This window comes from Scatophagus argus, chromosome 9 (genome assembly GCF_020382885.2).
Source record: "Scatophagus argus isolate fScaArg1 chromosome 9, fScaArg1.pri, whole genome shotgun sequence".
In the NCBI taxonomy this organism is placed as follows: Eukaryota; Metazoa; Chordata; class Actinopteri; family Scatophagidae; genus Scatophagus; species Scatophagus argus.
The window spans coordinates 14,920,534-14,938,657 of NC_058501.1; the positions used below are offsets into that span (position 1 = coordinate 14,920,534).

Below are 18,124 nucleotides of genomic sequence, written 5' to 3' on the forward strand. Positions count from 1 at the left end.
TGACAGCCCCGGTGAGGTTTGTAATTTGCAGCTATCCTCCATTGTTTGATCATCTGCAGACTGCAGGCTGTGATTGGTGCGGGACAAACAACAGGTGCATCCCCGCCTAATCCAATTTCATCCGAATTCCTCAGCAGTCCTCATGGTGCGGTGGAAGAAGTATCCTGCTTAAAATGAAAAGACTGATATTCCTTGTTTTTGCCATCGTGATGCTCACACAGGCTCAAGGTAAGACAATGTAGGCTTAAAGTTTTTTGCTGTACCTGTTAAAGACCAACAACTGGGGCTGAGCTACAGATTCTGGCTGGTTTCACAAAGTTGTGAATATCTACTTTTAAGATTTGATTAATTGTTATCAAACTAACATATACAGATAGATTATTTTCTTGATTAATGCAAATTAACTAATTGTTTGATCTAAAAAAAAAACAACAACAACATAAATTACTGAAAAGTCTCATAGTTTTTGTCTAAATGGTGACGATAACAGAAGCAGCAATTCAAACCGTCAAATACTATGACTGATCATTCGTCACAATAGCTGCCAGTACATCTAGAGTTGCTTCATTAATTGATTAAGTGTTGCAGCTATCCAATAAATCCAAACGTCATAAAGTTTTTGATGTTCAGTTCTTGTTGAAATTGTTTTTGATCTAAATTCAACTCGGTGCTTGTAATAGAAGCTTTAGTTTAATCTACTTTCAGTGATATAAATGGGGCAAAGAAAATCATAGAAACAAAGTTCAACACCACATTCTCCAAAATGTCCACACAATTCAACAAATACTGACTATGATAACCTTCATGAGGACAGGATTTATTGCAGGACTACAATGTAAGCCTGCACTGCCTAAGTGTACATAAACAAACTGAGTGTGAGTTCAGCGAAGTCTGTCCTCACAGTGAAACCAACCTGACATCTCTTTAGTGCTCAAGTTCACCTGAGCTAGCACGAGCTAACAGGATGAGAGGGGATAAGGATTCAGAGTCTCCCTTATACTCATCTTACAGCTTTGAGGAGGAGATTAGTCCTTTTCCAGTGGCAGCCAATAGCAGCACTGAAGCCAGCCATTTGGCGACTACATGCGCTCTGACAGTGATTCCAAAGACATACATCCACAAGTACCTGGATAATCACGTTTTTGTATCCAAATACGTTGTGTTAAGAGTTATTTGAATATTAAATGGCCTAGTTGTTATGAGCTTAAAACAGTCCTTAAATCAAAAGACTTTTCAGCTGTATTTGATGAGCATTCAGAAAACTTTTTTGTTCTGTAACCTTCATTTCACACTGCATTTCAACAGCTAATGTGTGGCACTAGTTGTAATATTTTGAGGGCTTGTGCAGTTCAGTACGGTACGGCTTGTCCAACTCCTGCATTTCGTTCTACACCCAATTCTTCCTATTAATTCTACTACCTGTCTGGATAATGGAAACATGGTGCAGCTCAAAGACTTGGAGCACTCCCTGAATAACTCAGGTCATCCACTCAAAGAAACAAATTCCAGACTGCGGCAGAATAAACAAAATATTTCTGAGATTCTTGAGGCTCATCCGTTTGGCTTCATGTCCTTCAACAACGCGCCAGCACTTCACACATTAGGCGCCATCTGAATAATAAATGTGTGCAACAAGCTATTACATAAACACCTAGAAATTTGAAAAATCCAAAGCCTTTCATCCATTAATCTGACATTTTTACTGTTGTCAGTTCCTTTCACTAAAAGATAGGTGGCTAAATGTCTACTGTTTTACTTAAAGGCACACTTTGTAGGATTAGTCAGTTACCATTCAAAGATGCAGTAAGTAAGAGAGACAGTTGATTGAGTCCCGTTTCCAGGTCGTCAGTATTTGATCAATGAGAATGACAATGAAAGAGACTGGGAAAGAAACTCGACAAACAACTTTCCCTCTCCAGAATCACTGAAACACAGCAAAATAAAAAGAAAATAAGAAGACACAGTCAGAGGGCAAAGTCAGATAGAGACACCCCCACACTCTGGTGACAACTGAGAGAATTTTTTTGTGAGACTATATATAGTTTTATAAGAAAATCCTGCTTAGTATATCTTTAATATACTGTATGCAATTATGGTAAAGTTTTCAATAACAATAACTAATTCATTAGCAGTTGTTTCAATGTACTTGTCAACTTTGTTCAGTCAAAATTCCTGTTGGTAAAACTTTACTGTATTGAAGTGTCCTGTTATGGTGGTGTTCCTCGAGCTCAGGTGAGGATGAGGAGCAGCTTGAGCAGCTCATGGACTCTGGAGTGGTATTTGAGGAAGAGGAGGAGTTTTTGAAGTGTTTCCGTTGTGACCTGGGCTTTTGGGATGCCTGCTACACCACTGAAACCAACTGCAGCCTCGGCGAGCGCTGCTACACGGGCCGAGGGAAAGCAGGTGTGTTGGATAAGACTGTCATTTTAGTCTGTCTATGTTTATAAATTCAGATTAAAGCCTTAGAGTGTGTAAAATTATAAAAGGGATTTTACCTCAGTTTACTTAAAGATATCATCATCTTGTCTCCCCAGCTGATACTCTGGACATTAAGACTTTGGGATGTGTGAAGGCAGAGGAGTGCAGCATGGAGAGCACAGTGGAGCTCTTCTCCAACACAACCATTTTTGCCATGATCAAACACTGCTGCGACACTCCCTTCTGCAACTCTGCGCACAATCTTCAAATCATCACATTTTTGTATCTCACTGCAGCTTTCGTAATTACCTGGCACCTAACTGAAGCCTCAACAGGATCATAAACAACCTGAATTTATTTATGCTGTCAAAACAAAAAGAGAAAGACTGTGTGAAGTGATGCTGAAAGGACTTCAACCATATGGTGAAATCACCAGCTTTACAGATTTTTTTGTACTGTGCAGTAGACTACTGAAATAGAAAACACTTCCTAGATAATCAGAAAGATCTGAATCCAACCAATCTGTCTGTATCATGTATAACAAAGAACAAAATACAAGAAAAATTCAAGCTGCTTTAACCTTTACAACATATGCAGTTAAATATGTATGTTTCAGTCATATCGTAATGTAATTCTTGTCATGTATCTAGATAAATGTATGTCTACAGGTGGAACATCTACTCTCTTCCAAAACCCACTGAAAACATTAGCTAGTGTATGAACAACCCGACCACGGAGCTGTAGAAATGTGTGCAGCTGCAGCAGAGCAGTTCAGTTGCAGTTCTGCAGCTCCCCAGCAGAGGGCAGGAGTTCCTCTTTCAGGAAGTGCTGAAGGTCCAAATCTGTGTCCTCCAAGTCCAGGCTCAGGAACTTCTCCACCACAGACCTGCACCTGTCAGTCACAGTCTGTTTCACTTACATTTACTCTCTTGCATTGGTTTTCATTGTCAATTTGTATAGCTGGAGTTTAACAAACCTGTTTGCCTGCTTGTGTGAAGATGGACTGTCAACACGTTTGATGGACCTTCCTGTCCTGTACAGTTCAGACACCTGACCAAACACACACACACCCACAAATAGTCAGTCAATGTGAGCATGTTTCTGTGTATGTGTGAGTGTAGCTAAGTATGTGTGTGTGTGTGTGTTTACCTCCACTCCTCTCTGTACAAGGCTGGTTGGCAGGCTGGCTAGTGTAGCGATGTTGGCAGCATAGCTGGACTGGCAGATTCCTTCTTTCAGCTGGTACAGAAACACCAACTCATTCCCGTCCACTGCTGTCTCTAGAGTCTAACACACACACACACACACACACACATTAATACACAATCACATACACACAAAATCACAAAACTAAAGTGGAGTCTCATTAGCTAGACTCAGATGTTTTGCTGTCAATATTTTTCTCCAGCACATTAGTTTACCATCATGAAACCTCACAGAACATTCACATAGTGCTTCAGGCTACGTTTATAAACAAGCCAGCTCCGTTGAGTATCTCTCAGTACCAGAAGAGACAGCATGCCAGAGGAGGGTAGCAGATCCAGCCGCAGTAAACTGTGGAAGTTAGTTGCCAACAGGACGTGAGGTACATCCACCGGAGCTTTTCTCAGCCAATGAGAGATTGATGCTGCCAGCAGGGACAATCCATCCACCTGGAGAGGGAACATTATACCACTGGCTTTGTTTGGATGAAGTTGCTATTGGCACAACACTTCAGTTGTAATTCAGGTTAAGCTCTTTGCACAAACCCTCGAGTTCCACAAATCAACCATTTAAAAGAACGTTCCTGGCTGCTGGTCTGTGGGCTAAAAGGCTCACCCACCAGCTGTCACCCTTTCTTTTTTTTTTTTTTGATTGAGCAGCAGAATTACAAAAACAAATATTAAGTCAACTGGTGCTATTGTTACAGGTGATTATAGTTCTGTGTGCATGTGTGCAAGCTCCTAAAGTTTCTAAATTTAACTTAATATCAAAACAGGGCAGGCATCTTGCTTACATTCATTGATGACAAATACACACATCCTGAAATTCTCTGTGCAAGTGAATATAGTCTATGTCAATTCTAATCACAAGTTTGTAAGTTAGCAGTTTAACTTTTGTTACAATAGCATTGCTAACATTCTCCACAAAAGGGAGCTATTCCTTCACTGTCCAACCTTTTAACCACAACTATAGACAGTACATTTGGGGGAAGACCATGTCAAGGGGTGTAACATGCAACAGAAGAACCAGGATTTGGCTGAATCCAGTTGTCCTGAATTTGTCACTCTTGTGTGAGTCCAAACCCAAATTTCATTCAGCCCACAAGGTGCCTCAAGTGCAATTTCTGCAGACCTTTAGAGAGTCTGCTTGGGGTGCGGTCTTCACTGATGTAATTATCCACAATTTATTTCTATAAAGACACGTGACATAGTTTTTCAAATTTTTCCAACCACTGACTAAATAAACAAAAAGAATTTACTATAAATGTGTACAACAATTACTTTATAAAAGGTTACTTGGATCATGTAGGCCAGTAAATAATAATTGATACAGAAATATCAGCAGTTTATGTACCCTTGAAGTCTCACCACCTCTCAGACTTGACAGTGAACATGTCGTACAACTGAAGTTCACAGGGTCTCAGTCCACAAGTCCAGATGGTGGACATTTGGATTCAGTTTTTGTGGTTACTTGACTCATGTGGCCACTGACAAGCAAGGAAGGCAATGCTTCAATTTTAACACATCTCTAGCCCCTGCCTCTCATGCTCTTATTTCTTCTTTAGACAAATCAAATTGGTTTAGACTCTCTCTGTCCCTCTCCTGTAGTAAGTAACCTGGCAGTCAGTGATGGAGGACAGAGAACAAAACGCTACTCACTGCTGTGAAATGTGTACAGACATTCAGCAGGAAATATGCTCCAGTTACAAAAATTAAAATATAAACTGTAAAAAAAATAAATATATGAATCATTTTGACACACTCAAACAGCAGCTACTGAAAAAAAACAGCAGTCTGTCTGCAGATTGTACAAGTCGCACTATTACTTTCCTTGCCTGTAGGTGGCGCACATCAACACCTCTATATCTGCAACTCCAAACAGCTGCTCCTATTTTGTTGCACATGATATGTGGCACATGTTGGGCTGAAATGAAGGTCTGTTTATGCTGCAGCTCTAAATTGGATAATATTGGCTGAGATTGGTTTCAGGCGCTTCACATCAGTGACACTGTGTGTCCTTGTTATTTGTGTACATATGTGTTTAATTCACAAAGTGCTGGAACAAGTTCTTCTTACGGTGTTAGTTCCTTTTCCAAATTCATCGATGAGAACTAATGAGTTGCCAGTACTGCTGTTGAGAGCATGGGCCATCTGGAGATACAGACACAAATGTTATACCACACAGTGTTGTTTTATTTTGTGTGTGTGTGTGTGTGTTATGGCTGTAGGCAGTAGTTGCTTTACAAAAATGTCTTGACAGGTGGAGAGTGGGAGTAAAACTGCAGGACAGTAGTGTTGGAAGTTCATATTTTTTATTTCCACACCCACACACAATGACATTCACACACACACAGTTTGTTGTGGGCTTAAAATGTGTGTGTTTGTGTGTTTCAGGAACCTGGCTGAGGTCTATCATGAAGGTGCTGAGGCCCACAGACACAGACTCTCTGCTCTGCATGCGGGTAAAGATCCCATCCACCAGACCGATCTCTGCCTCCTTCGCAGGCACATCTGAGCCAATCAGCGCCATGAACACAATTAGACCCACCTGCCGAAACACAGTCAAAACGCAGGTTACAAATTACAAGTCAGGATTGGATGACAAGTGCTGTGCTTAACCAAATGGGAGAGAGAAGTCACATCAGTCATTCTCAGTAGATAAGGAGCGTTAAATGAAGATATCCTTATTAGGGACTTATCTATTACATTAAATACATTTTCTGGTGTACAGTTGTAGTCATCTAGCAGAACTCGGAGGTAATTAATATCTGTGCAACTGCTGGCAGTGACAAAACAGATGCAACAGGAGATTATATGCAATCATGCAGATTCTCTGCATAATGCCTGAATGCCCAAACCTAGCAAGGGAAAGGCTATTTGGCCACAAAATCTACCAAACATTAATGACAAGCAAAGTTCAGGCAAACCTGAAACAGAAGCATGTATGGTACACACTGAGTCACATGTCAAAACAGAGTCACTGGGCAAAGTGACATAAAAAGTTGAGTGTAATTGAGCTGGTCAAAATCATAAGCAGTTCATCATGTGTGACTGAGATGATCCATTTTGTATGTAATTTGTAGTGAGAGTTTATTCTGACTCTGTCACCTGTTTGAGGTAGATACTCTTTCCAGATGAGTTTGGGCCAGTAATGACCTTGACTCTGTCCTGTGATTCTGAGCTCTGAAAGGTGTTGGCTACAAACACAGGAGAGCACAGCTCTAGCAACGGATGTCTAGAAAATTGGAAAATACAGGCATTTATTAATACTGTGCTGCATATTAAATACAACTTCTGCTGTGTGCGTGCTTGTGTATGCTATGTGGTGTATGAAAATGTCTGTTGTGTACTTTATATGTTATCAGTAATCAAACTAAATGTTAAAATAGCTTACATGGCATGATACTTTCCAACATTAAAGTTTCAGATTATAACAAGAACTGCAGTATCTGGATAACTAACCCCACCTGCCCTGTGTGATTGTTATCCTCCTGTGGTTGGATAGTTTGGGTGAAGTGTAGCCGTACTCTTGGGAAGCACTGCTCAAAGCCATCAGACAGTCCAGCTCAGCAATGAGATCCAGAACCTGCACAACTCAAACATTAAAACCACTGCCCACCCTGAGAGTAGCCATTTGGCAGATGAAATAACAGCAAGCAGGAACCAGGCAGTCAGTCAGTTTTTCCATAAACCTTGTTGTTTATTTTACATTATTTTAACGGTTAAGTCTGCCTAAAAGCTAGAAAATCTTAAGCATAGCTACAATACTATAAAGACAATAATTCATCATCTAACATTAATGCTCATTCTGCTCTCAAAAATAATACAATTTGCAATTACAGCATGGAGTTGAAGCACACCCAGCTGTCATGAGACAAATATCACAGCACTTCAGGGCTATCTGAACTTGTTTCATAATCAAAATGTGCAACACAACCCAAGGAAACACTGATAGCTAATCACAAAAAAACTCCACCTACACAGTTTAGCAGAGTTACTTTCCTGCCAACAATAATTTTATCAGTGTGGGAGTCATGTTTTAAACACTGTGACTTGGAAGTGCAAAGTGATGCACACCAACCTTGTAGAGGGAGGCGCTTCTCTCGAGGATTGTGTTCTGCAACTGTGTCATAATTGCTGTCTCCAGGTCTGAGAAACAGGATGTACATATGCCATCACAACAGCTATGTGTATGTCATGCGCACAGCTATCAGGTAAAGGTTTTCTTCTAGTAAGAAGATAAAATACCTCTGATGTCACAGTGCAAGTCTCCTATTAGGTCATCTAGCTCCCTGGTTCTCTGGCTGCGGTAGTGCAGGCGGTCATCTGACAGAAACTAGCTCAAATGGACACAAGTAAAAAAAGTATCATGACACACAAGCAAACAACCAAAATTAATATATTATCAAGATCATACACAAACCATAAAATCAAGTCCCTCCATCTCAAAATCCTCTTTCACCACCATGCTGGGCAGGCGAGGGACAGAGAGCAGGAATCCAATCTGTGAGGAGAATTTAAAAAAAGGGAGATAAGCAATGATAAATGTGCTTCTCCAGATTAACTGCTTTTGCCATAGCTGATAGTATGAATCCCACTAATAATACAGAATGTGTGGGCACAATAAAAATGTAGCTGTTTATTAAGATATAAATCATCTAGTCGCTGAGTAGACATAAAGCTCAGACCAGAGGGATGTAGATGACACAACACGAGGGGATGCGAGCATCCAGGTATTCCAGCTCTCTTCTGGCTACATCTGTCAGGAAGTCAGACAACCCCATCATCCTCCTCTTTTCTGACGGGGGATAGAGGAGACTGTTAAGACTTCAAATCAACTATCATATAAACTTATACACAAAGGCTCAAAGCTCTTAGACTTTGGGGATCATGACTGTTGACAGGTCCAGTTATTAGTCCAGTATGGAGGCACTTACTCTCATCAACTACTGGGTCCACATTTGGTTTGATGGTGAAATGGTTCTCAGCTATGCTGGTTTCAAAATCCACCTACATGTTCCAAATCAGAGTCAAACTCATTAATACTCAACAGTCTGCGAAGCAATTAGGAACCACTGAGCACGGCAGCAAAAGTCAGGAGACTGTTGTGTATTGATATTTGTGTCTCACAACTCGGTTGATGAGGGAGGCAATATACTGGAGGTCATCAGAGAACCCTTCACTGATATCACAAAAGAGCTGAATGGACTGAGGCAGGTGTCGCACCGTGTCCCTGATACACACTGCACTGTACACCGTCTGACAAACACAAACAAAACATTCTTTACTCATTTAAGAGAACCTGTCTCATGGATAACGAGGGGATGGTAATACTGTAGCTCTGACCTTGTAGAGACTCTGCCAGTTGGTCACTTTGGTGTGGGAGAGGCACATCCTGCGCAGAAGAGTCTAACACAGAAACATCATTTCTATATTGGGGTGATATCACAGCATGTAAAACCATATACAGTCAGATGTGTAGCAAAAATAGGTAACTGGTCATAGTTGTTACTGGTATGTTACTGATGTTGCGTAATAAAGACTGCAGGGTGCTGAGGGCGTCTGAGTTTCGTGGTGACGTGAAGAAACGTATCACTTCCTGTCTCCTATGTAACACAGCCAGGTCCTGCGTTGGCCGCGAGAACCACTGGCTGCAAGAGGAGAGGATACTGATTATACTTATGCTGATTCTATCAGGTAAGTAGAATAAACTAATAAACTTAACATCTTTCAGAATGATCAGATTTACCAGTGTTTAGCATTTTTTAGCATATTTAGCATTATTGTCTTTTATGTATGACGTACAGCAGTTCAAATTTCTGTGATTTATCAAATTAGTTATAAACTCCTGTTGCCTATTAATGCAAATAGTGGTAGCAGTGGTGGCGCTGCAGCATTTGTGCTCAATGTCTCATAGCAAAGGCATAAATCTGACATAACTGTCACACAGAAAGACATCTCTTTATTGAGGACATGCTGAAAGAAATACCATCCTATTGTTGTTTGATTGGAAGTGTTTCTCACCGAAGTAGTTTGGACCCAAACTTGCATCTACAGCGGTTCAGTATCCCTACGACAACAAGAACAAGCGGATCATGGTTAGATAAGAGTATGAGCGATTACGTCCTGAATCGTCCATCAACTAGAGCTGCGTACCATAAAGACTGAGTCCTTCCTTTTCACCTGAATGCAGTTTGTACACTGATGGATGAGGTTCTGATTTGAAGATCTGCAGTACACTGGAACAAACACAAAATCCATGGTGATCTCTCAACTACCCCTTATCTCTGTCTATGTTTTTGTCTACCACACTAATTTAATACATTATATTTATTTTCTTATTTTTAAAAAAGACACACATTTAACGCAAAATGTGCCTAACCAAAAAATTAGAATCACAACAAAAAGAAAGTAAACACATAACACAGAGTTTAAGTTAAGAAATATATCAGTACAGGGCAGGAGAGCAATAGAAAATAATCAAAGCCTTGTTTCAAAAGTAATAGTTGAATTAAAATAGGTTACACATATGCACAATAGATTATAGACGTGGAACACAGAACAATTAAGAAACATTTGGCAGAATAATGTCAGTTTATAGGGGTATATTTTAGACAAAGATCATGTTGTGTAAAACAGTACGCTCTTACCTGTAGGTGTCTCGGTCGATGCAAATAACACCTTTACTTTATTGGGGAAGAAACAATGCACATTTTAGAGCGGCAACGTTTTTCATTCATTAAGAACTTCTGCCTCACATGAGACAGGTTTGGTTTAGAGTATATAAACACAAGGAAATACAGAGAATAGAGAAAATATAATACAATGAATGTACATATTATGTGAAAACATAGTGCCACAAAAGCATGTCACTTCTGCCTGTATGACAAACTAAAACCAACGTAGCTAAATACGGAGCAGCGCAAAATTATTTTAATTGACAAAACTCTTTCATGGCCATCATCATAGAAAATCTGTAATAACAGTCCCATGTGTGTTTGTGTGTGTGTGTGTGTGTGTGCTGGTGTGTGCATATCTACATTAATGTGTGTCTTACAGCGTGTAGGCGTGAAAGTGCAGGATAGGAACTCCAACACTGCTGTCTTCCAGCTCCACTCCCACTCTCCTCCTGTCCAGGCATTTCAGCAGAGCACCCACTGCCCTCAGCTATCCAATGAATGTACACACATGCACACACATAAACGCAAGAAAATGATGGACAGTTCATAATGACGATGGATAGGATGATATGCAGACAACTGCCTCACCATCAGGGGAGAGTCAAAGGAGATACAGGAGGAAAGGTAGGACATTTTGTCCCTCTCTGAAATGAAGGCAGGAAGAAATGGCAGATGGGCAGAAAGTAGTCTCTGCTTACTGACCTCCAGACCTACAACATGAAGAAATTCATTCAGAATCAACCCATTCACTGCACAAAAACCAAGCAAAAAAAATTCAGTATTCCTGGGTAAAATATAATGGCAATATTTGGATATTAATGGTGGTTCTGTTTACCAAACTCAAGATATGGATAAGTAACCACCTCTGGTCTGTAGTCTGGGTTTGAATCTGGGATACAATTGAAAAAATGAAAAATCTTTGGTTGGGTGAAAGAAAAACATTCTTAAAGTAGCAGTGTAAATTGGCAGAATTGCATCACTCGAGTGTCTTCAGTAAAAACTTTATAAAGCAGTGTGTAATAGCTATACAATCTTTTCCCTTATCACACTAGCTGTTGCAATGTCAAGCAGCCCCAATCTCATTTCATTCCCCTGACCCAGGAACTACTTGTCTCATACATCGTCAAAACAAAACTCTTCTGTGACGTTTTTCTGATTCTCATTCTCATGCTCTCAAGATGATTTCTGTCTCGCAGCACTCACCAAGTTGTTGCAGGAAACGTGTCATGCAGCGCTCCTGCTTTGCACTGGTAATTATGACATGGGGACTAACCTCCTGGATGACTAAACAACAGAAAAAAGAAAGTACGAGTACGAGTACTTAGAGCATAGAACACCTGTGCTTACGTAAGCACAGGTTTCCATACGTTTCTTGCTCTGATGAAAATTTGATTGTGTATTGTTTACCTCTGGCCAGCAGGTGGAGCTCGTAGTTGTCAGGAGTGTCTGTCATGTAGTGCAAAGACGAGTCCTTACTATCATAGAAGCAGAGGCCCACCTGTCTGTTCTGCGCTAAAACACTCAGCAAAACCTGGTAATAGTAAATACAGTAGTGTATATCTTACTGTTACAGTGTTTATAACTCTGCTGGTGAGTGTAAACTTACAACAGGTGAATCTTCCTCCTCTTCTTCATCTCCACTTAAGCCTCGGGGACCCAAACCGCCCCCTCCTCCTCCTGGTCTCAGACTTTCCAGTGCTGCCATGACCAGTTAATTCTAGATAACAGTCAGTTTAAGTATTAATTTAAAGCGCTAACTACATTTGTCATTTGAATATATAACAAGACACACTAATTAAGTTAATCAAAACTTTTAGCTAATTAGCTGTCTAGGTTAACCGATTAGCTAACAGTTGACTTAGTGTACCGTAGGTTAGCCACCATTCACCTAGGCAAGCTATCGCAAGCTAACTACATTGAGTGAAACTGAATATTACCAGTCTTCATTTAGTTAGCATAGACTTACAGGAGGAGTTGCAACTTCTTATAAGAAAACTAACAGGTCACAAATATGGTTGGTAAAGTGAAACTTAAAGTTGATCATTTTATTTTCTGTAACAGCAATTTGGCAGTTAGCAGGAGAGCTCACCTTCACGGGCCTTTGCTTGCGCGCGATTCCTTCTTTTCTCTCTGTTGTCATGACAACCCTGTGCGTGTTAAAATGTCCGGTCTGGCCGAGTAGATTACTGTTATAGCTGTTTTAAGGTCTAGCAAATTTTGGATTGTTTAATCTAAAATTTAATATCAATATCCGTAATCTGTGCCCCCTCGAATTTCTTTTCTCTTATCTCGCTCAGTAATGGATGTAAACATAAATGGCAAAACACAAGAAGAGGATCAAACTTGGGCTTTTATATAACAAGAAGAGAAAAATAAAATAGAAACCAAAGCGACTCATTATTTCAGAAAGCGCATGCGCACAGAGATTTTAAGCCCTGGACGTTGTCTTGCAAACGATGTTTCAACATCGTTATCACTTTATTTTATTCATCATTTCCCATTTTTTATTTAAGACTAACAAATTGATTAAAACTGTTCAAGAGCAATAATGACAATGAAATATATATGAAAGTCACTTATTTTATACACAAAGAAAGAAACAGTCAAAACTGAAGGTACACTTTCTAAGTTTACAAACATTCAAGAATCTTTCCACTCAGTTCACTGTTATGTTTTGAAACTAAACGTAGATATAAATATTATGAGTGGTGTATATATATATTTTATTCCCATAAATAACATAAATAATAAATACAATTGTACATAATCTTTCCAAATTCCTGTGTATGTGTGGTGATGTATAAGTGTACATTATTGACTAGAAAGAAGGTAATGCTGGAGACAAGAGGGTAGAGGCAGCTTGTGTATTTGATTGTGTCTCTGCTGTCCTAAATACTGCTGAATTGACAGTCCACATAAAGCCATCAGGCCAGGAGGATCACCTGGGAAGGAAGGAGAAAGAAACACTCTGTTAGTCTGTATGTTATGTAAGACCCAAGCAGACATAATCATAGTTGATTTGTGTAAAAACCTCACACTCACGTGTGGCACCATTCAGATAGCGTAGTCGTATACTGGCTCCCCCTCTCACACTGCTCACTGCTGGGAACAGTTCCACTCCACAAGGGAGGTCTTTAAAAGCTACACCCAGGAAGCTGCCATCAACAATAAATCCTAGGGTTCCTGCATCAGCATCCAGGACCAGTAGGATCCGCTCAGGGATAGGCAGAGGTGTGTGTGCCACCTTTGTGTGTGATGAAGTGGAAGACTGTGGCCTATGATCCTCCACAGCCTCAGACTGACACCTCTTTCGCTTCTTCGGATAAAGCCCAAGACTCTGTCCAGCATGCCAGAGCTGATTGGTTTTGAGTTCCCAGCCCCAGGATTGTGAGTCTCCACCCACAAGCACTTTGTATCCTGAGGCCTGCAGAGGGCAGTTCTGCGTGGAAACGCCCAACACGGCGTGACTCCCCCTGTGGTTGGAGTTCCACAGCAGTTCCCAGACATGAAGTCCGCTCTTCACCCCCATCTCGGCCCTCACCCCATCGCTGCTCCGCTCAACAGGTGAACGAGTCACTTCCTGTTTGCACGCTGACAGCAGGAAGTGAGGAGAGTGGTGGACAGAGCTCCAATGTGAGCGACCGTCTCCAGGAGCAACTGGAGAGGAGTTCAGAGTAACCGCGAGGCGAGAGGAGGTCGGGACGGCAAGCAGAGGAAAAACTGATGAAGAGGATGGAGGGCTGTCATCTGTCCTGCTGTACAGCCAAAGTGACAGTGAGAGACCCATTGGTTTTCAGTCTTAGCAGGATTATGGTTAAGTGTTGTCAGAGAAGAACTTTGGAGAAGACAAGCAACAAAGAGAAGAATAAATGTCAATAATCAATTCCTCAATAAAGTGTGCGTTTGTCATTTGTATATGCAAGTCAGTTCCATTCAGTTTAGTGTTTATTTGTGGTAAAACCACATGAAAAGGACTACAAATAATGATGTGGTTGTCATGATTAATCATTTTTTGTTGTTTTAATACAAGCTGGAGTTGGAACTGGTCAAGTAATTCTGACTGAGTTAAAGAAGAATATGATCAGGTAGTATATAGTCAAGTAGAGTGGGAAGTCAGTTGAAATACGCCAACAGAGATAAGAAGATAGGAAAAGGAAAGCAAAGAAAGGACTAAAATGCAATAATGTAGAATAGGTGGTGAAGCACAGTTAAGTAGAATAGACTTGGTATAGTACTAAAGTTTCATTAGACTAGACAGAAGTAGATGGGAATTTATGGGGAACAGACTAAAGTAGAGAGGAATAGGTATTGTAGGACAGACTGAAGTAAAAAGAGAACAAGGCAGAGTAGAGAAGAGTGAAGCAGAACTGATGTAAAATAATGAATGTTAGAGTAGAGGAGAACAGGGTGGAGGACAGTACAGGTAAAAGTAAAGTGGAGTAGTGGTAGTATTGTTAGCCTACTGAAGTAAAAGTAGCAGTACAACTCTACTACTATACTACATTAAAATTTTGGCAGTCAAACTTTTGTTTGAATAAAAGTATTTAGGCATTTTCAGCAAAAGTACCCACTTGATAACTATTAAAATACAGTGTTTCCCTCAAACACGAGTATAAAGCAGGCCTGGTTTGAAATCAAAATACTATACACTATATATAACATATATGTAGCTCAGAATTGTCCTGAAGCAGTACAGTACCGGAGCAAATGAAGGCCACTGGGTAAGGCAGAGCAGGACAAGTTAACATAGTTAAATGTGACGGAACGGAGTTAAGTAGCCAAGAAAGCATCAGAGGAGCTTAATATCAATTCTCGTGATGAACACATGTGGTTCACGTTATTTCATCTACTGGAACAGGTCACTGAATACTTTCCTAATATGCTTCTAGTAAATCTCGAAACCTTACCAGCTGTTTTCCTTCCCTGTGGGAGTTCAGTGGAGGCAGGTTCCCGTCACCCCCTGTCTGTATCTCTGTGTTTATAACGGCCTCTTATCAAGCATCCCTTGCGTCTTATCGCTGCTCGGTAACATAAACGCGCCGCCCGCTCCGGTGTTTTGGTTACAGGATTTGAAACGACCTCCGAGACGGGAACAGCACAGTCCATCACCGCAGGCTGACGCCATACGAAGCCACAGTGACAAGGACGAGAGATCTTATGACGTGTTTATAAAATCATGAACGCTGAAAAGAAATCATGTCTCGTCATAGATAAGATCAAAAGCTGCCATCAATATCCGTAATCTGTGCCCCCTCGAGTTTCTTTTCTCTTATCTCGTTCTGTAATGGATGTAAACATAAATGGCAAAACACAAGAAGAGGATCAAACTTGGGCTTTTATATAACAAGAAGAGAAAAATAAAATAGAAACCAAAGCGACTCATTGTTCCAGAAAGCGCATGCGCACGGAGATTTTAAGCCCTGGACGTTGTCTTGCAAACGATGTTTCAACATCGTTATCACTTTATTTTATCCATCATTTCCTATTTTTTATTTGAGACTAACAAATTGATTAAAACTGTTCAAGGGCAATAATGACAATGAAATTTATATGGAAGTCACTCATTTTATACACAAAGAAAAAAACAGTCAAAACTGAAGACACTGAAGAACGATGTTTCAACATCGTTATCATTTTATTTTATTCATCATTTCCTATTTTTTTTATTTACTTTAATTTTTTTAGTTTTGGTTTTCTTTTTTCGACAGACCAGGTACTCAGCTCTATTAATAAGTAAAAACAGCAATACCACAGACCCATTTCGGAACAATATACACCACTAGATTCTAAATATTGATGCATTACATTTCACCAGTGGAATTAGATTTACCTGGGGCAGAAACCCAGGTGATTTTTTTTTGTGTTGAAATAAAGACAGATAAGGATAGCACCAGTCGCTAGTTAAAGGTTAACATGCAAGATTTGCCAGTTGCTGTTTGTAAACAAACCATTTAAAGGTGCAGTGGGTAGGATAGTGGTTTTTTCCAGTCTGACTCACAAGTTGTCAAACGCCGTCGCTTTGTGTCAAGGGAATTTCAAAAAGACAACAAAAATGCCTCTAAAATCCCTAAAATCTGCATTTCATTAATGCAAGCACATTTGAGAAATATTGCAATTTCCACCGACTTCTAAAAGCATCTAAAAACTGTCTTCACAAATATGATTGTGGCTTTTGCAGTGCTCTACAATCATTTTCTGCGGGTTTGTTGGAAATAAGCTGACAACATGCCAAAGTGTGAACAAAGAGAGTCTGCAAAATAAAGTGAACAGCTCCTCGTTCTTTTCATAGTTTGCTTTGGCAAACACAGTTGGCATGGCTGTAACATAATTCCTCTTACTCGCCTAAATAGAATCTAGTTAGACAGGCCAAAAACAAAACACTGAACAAAGTCAAGACATAACGTGGCTGTTTGTTTGGAGCTATGCACACTGTTGGTCAGTTAAATATAAAGCCTGAGATATATTAGATTTAGTGATGTCTTGTTGTCAACAAATTTGCTTAGTACAAACAGTACAGCAAAAATAATACCAATTTATCTCCACAAACCCTTTGTCTCATCTGCTAACACTGAAGGTCTACATAATTTGTTTGTTTTTGTTTTGTTTTGTTTTTGGTGAACTATTTCCTGTCTCTTACCAGAAGCGTTCTTCTTTTAGTAAACCGGCTGAGCACGTAAAAAACATCAGACCCAGCAATGCCCCAACAGCAACCTTGTTCCTCTCTGACTCACATGTCAGATCTGAAAAAATATTTATCACAAACACTATATTAGAATTACATACTGTGCATTAAAGGCTTTCCTAAATGACTGTTCACGTAAAGATTTATGTTTTTTATTGATGACAACAGAATGAGGTGCAAGAACGATTTTGGCTCAGTAACATTTAAGTTACTTTTGTCACTCTCTTGCCCCAGTCGTAAGGCTTGGGCCTCTTGAGGCTGGCACGCTGCACCATACAGGTGATTTTCTCTCCTGGTGTGGGTGTAAACTCCAGATAGGAGTGGATCTGGTGAAGCCAAATCCGTTTGGGCAGTTCCTCAGTCGATGTCACATCAGATGTCGCCTCGTTTCTGTTTCTCAACCAATTCACTCTGATTTATTTAGGATAAAAGTTATACACGCAGCAGATGAGTATGCCTGGATGTTTGCTGACTGCTGCCTCAACTGACGTAAGCCTGGTGAAGGGTTGGGGAAAGAGTGCGTACGCAAAGTTAGCATGAAATTACAGATATTTATGACATGCCAGTTCAGTACAGGGTGCCAATAGGAGACGAAAATGAAGAAGTACTGGGGATGAAAAATGACCAAGTCAGCAGTCAAACGTAGCGATGAACCTACTGTGAATTTCCACCTCAGTCTGCAGCTTCCCTTAACTACTGCTGAGCTTTATGGTGAGTTTCATCAGTTGCCCGTAACTTGACAGTTTTTGTTCACTCTCTCCTCTCTCATCGCCTTTTTGGATGCAGGTTTTGGATGTTTTCAATTTAAATTACCTTCTCAGAGTCAAACGACAAGGAGACAAAGTTAGCGACTGACCAGTCAACATAGTGGAGCATTTAGCAACTTAAAAGACCAAAAAGATATGGGCCATAAACAGAGCTAAAACAGAGCGAGATTGAATATTGGACTTTAATACATCATGTGGCCAGAAACAGTCCAAACGTCTCCAGAGGAATAACAATGTGGCTCTGTAACTTCTGACTGGGAAAACAAAAGAAACAATTTGCTAGCAAGTTTGCCTCACATCAGCTTAAAAGGTGATATGTCAATATTGTATGCAAAACTTTATTCTGTTGCCCCCCCCCCAAATTGACAAAAAAAA

At 40.2% G+C, this 18,124-nt stretch overlaps 3 protein-coding genes across 7 annotated transcripts; 1 reads left to right on the forward strand and 2 right to left on the reverse strand.

The window, feature by feature from the left end:
- Positions 1 to 57: 57 nt before the first annotated feature.
- On the forward strand, positions 58 to 2,761 carry LOC124064180 (sperm acrosome membrane-associated protein 4-like). The gene is made up of 3 exons (XM_046398397.1): positions 58 to 228; positions 2,233 to 2,403; positions 2,535 to 2,761. Exons 1-3 carry the CDS (start codon positions 174 to 176, stop codon positions 2,759 to 2,761), a joined length of 453 nt encoding a protein of 150 aa, XP_046254353.1. The 5' UTR covers positions 58 to 173.
- msh5 (mutS homolog 5) lies at positions 2,756 to 12,634 on the reverse strand. Of its 4 annotated transcripts, none has more exons than XM_046398384.1 (26): positions 12,390 to 12,634; positions 11,907 to 12,017; positions 11,708 to 11,831; positions 11,504 to 11,584; positions 11,136 to 11,189; positions 10,889 to 11,010; positions 10,678 to 10,787; positions 10,271 to 10,306; positions 9,777 to 9,859; positions 9,645 to 9,690; positions 9,133 to 9,271; positions 8,967 to 9,029; positions 8,751 to 8,879; positions 8,558 to 8,630; positions 8,309 to 8,418; positions 8,044 to 8,124; positions 7,869 to 7,956; positions 7,702 to 7,769; positions 7,088 to 7,206; positions 6,729 to 6,855; positions 6,019 to 6,168; positions 5,697 to 5,771; positions 3,924 to 4,070; positions 3,568 to 3,705; positions 3,395 to 3,468; positions 2,756 to 3,310 (listed from the first exon to the last, which is right to left on the reverse strand). In XM_046398384.1, exons 2-26 carry the CDS (start codon positions 12,003 to 12,005, stop codon positions 3,190 to 3,192), a joined length of 2,457 nt encoding a protein of 818 aa, XP_046254340.1. In that variant the 5' UTR covers positions 12,006 to 12,017; positions 12,390 to 12,634; the 3' UTR covers positions 2,756 to 3,189. The 4 variants fall into 4 exon arrangements, with proteins under 4 accessions (XP_046254340.1, XP_046254341.1, XP_046254342.1 ...); XM_046398385.1 differs by lacking the exon at positions 12,390 to 12,634 and adding an exon at positions 12,267 to 12,383; XM_046398386.1 differs by lacking the exon at positions 11,136 to 11,189.
- Positions 12,635 to 12,862: 228 nt separating this feature from the next.
- On the reverse strand, positions 12,863 to 17,067 carry si:ch1073-228j22.2 (SPRY domain-containing SOCS box protein 1). 2 transcript variants are annotated; one of them, XM_046398391.1, is made up of 3 exons: positions 16,938 to 17,067; positions 13,343 to 14,135; positions 12,863 to 13,242 (listed from the first exon to the last, which is right to left on the reverse strand). In XM_046398391.1, the coding sequence occupies exons 2-3, from the start codon at positions 14,085 to 14,087 to the stop codon at positions 13,112 to 13,114; spliced, it is 876 nt and encodes a 291-aa protein (XP_046254347.1). In that variant the 5' UTR covers positions 14,088 to 14,135; positions 16,938 to 17,067; the 3' UTR covers positions 12,863 to 13,111. The 2 variants fall into 2 exon arrangements, with proteins under 2 accessions (XP_046254347.1, XP_046254348.1); XM_046398392.1 differs by lacking the exon at positions 16,938 to 17,067 and adding an exon at positions 15,208 to 15,694.
- Between the last annotated feature and the right edge of the window lie 1,057 nt (positions 17,068 to 18,124).

Bases quoted from the DNA above. Each gene is read 5' to 3' on its own strand.
- LOC124064180 (XM_046398397.1), top strand. From the start codon at position 174: ATGAAAAGACTGATATTCCTTGTTTTTGCCATCGTGATGCTCACACAG. The intron at 229-2,232 runs GTAAGACAATGT...CCTCGAGCTCAG, and splicing joins GATGCTCACACAGGCTCAAG to GTGAGGATGAGGAGCAGCTT. The intron at 2,404-2,534 runs GTGTGTTGGATA...TTGTCTCCCCAG, and splicing joins CACGGGCCGAGGGAAAGCAG to CTGATACTCTGGACATTAAG.
- si:ch1073-228j22.2 (XM_046398391.1), bottom strand. From the start codon at position 14,087: ATGGGTCTCTCACTGTCACTTTGGCTGTACAGCAGGACAGATGACAGC. The intron at 13,243-13,342 runs GTGAGTGTGAGG...CTTCCTTCCCAG, and splicing joins CTATCTGAATGGTGCCACAC to GTGATCCTCCTGGCCTGATG.
- msh5 (XM_046398384.1), bottom strand. From the start codon at position 12,005: ATGGCAGCACTGGAAAGTCTGAGACCAGGAGGAGGAGGGGGCGGTTTG. The intron at 9,030-9,132 runs GTAACAACTATG...TTTCTGTGTTAG, and splicing joins GCAACATCAGTAACATACCA to ACTCTTCTGCGCAGGATGTG. The intron at 5,772-6,018 runs GTTCCTGAAACA...CTGTATCTCCAG, and splicing joins TCATGATAGACCTCAGCCAG to ATGGCCCATGCTCTCAACAG.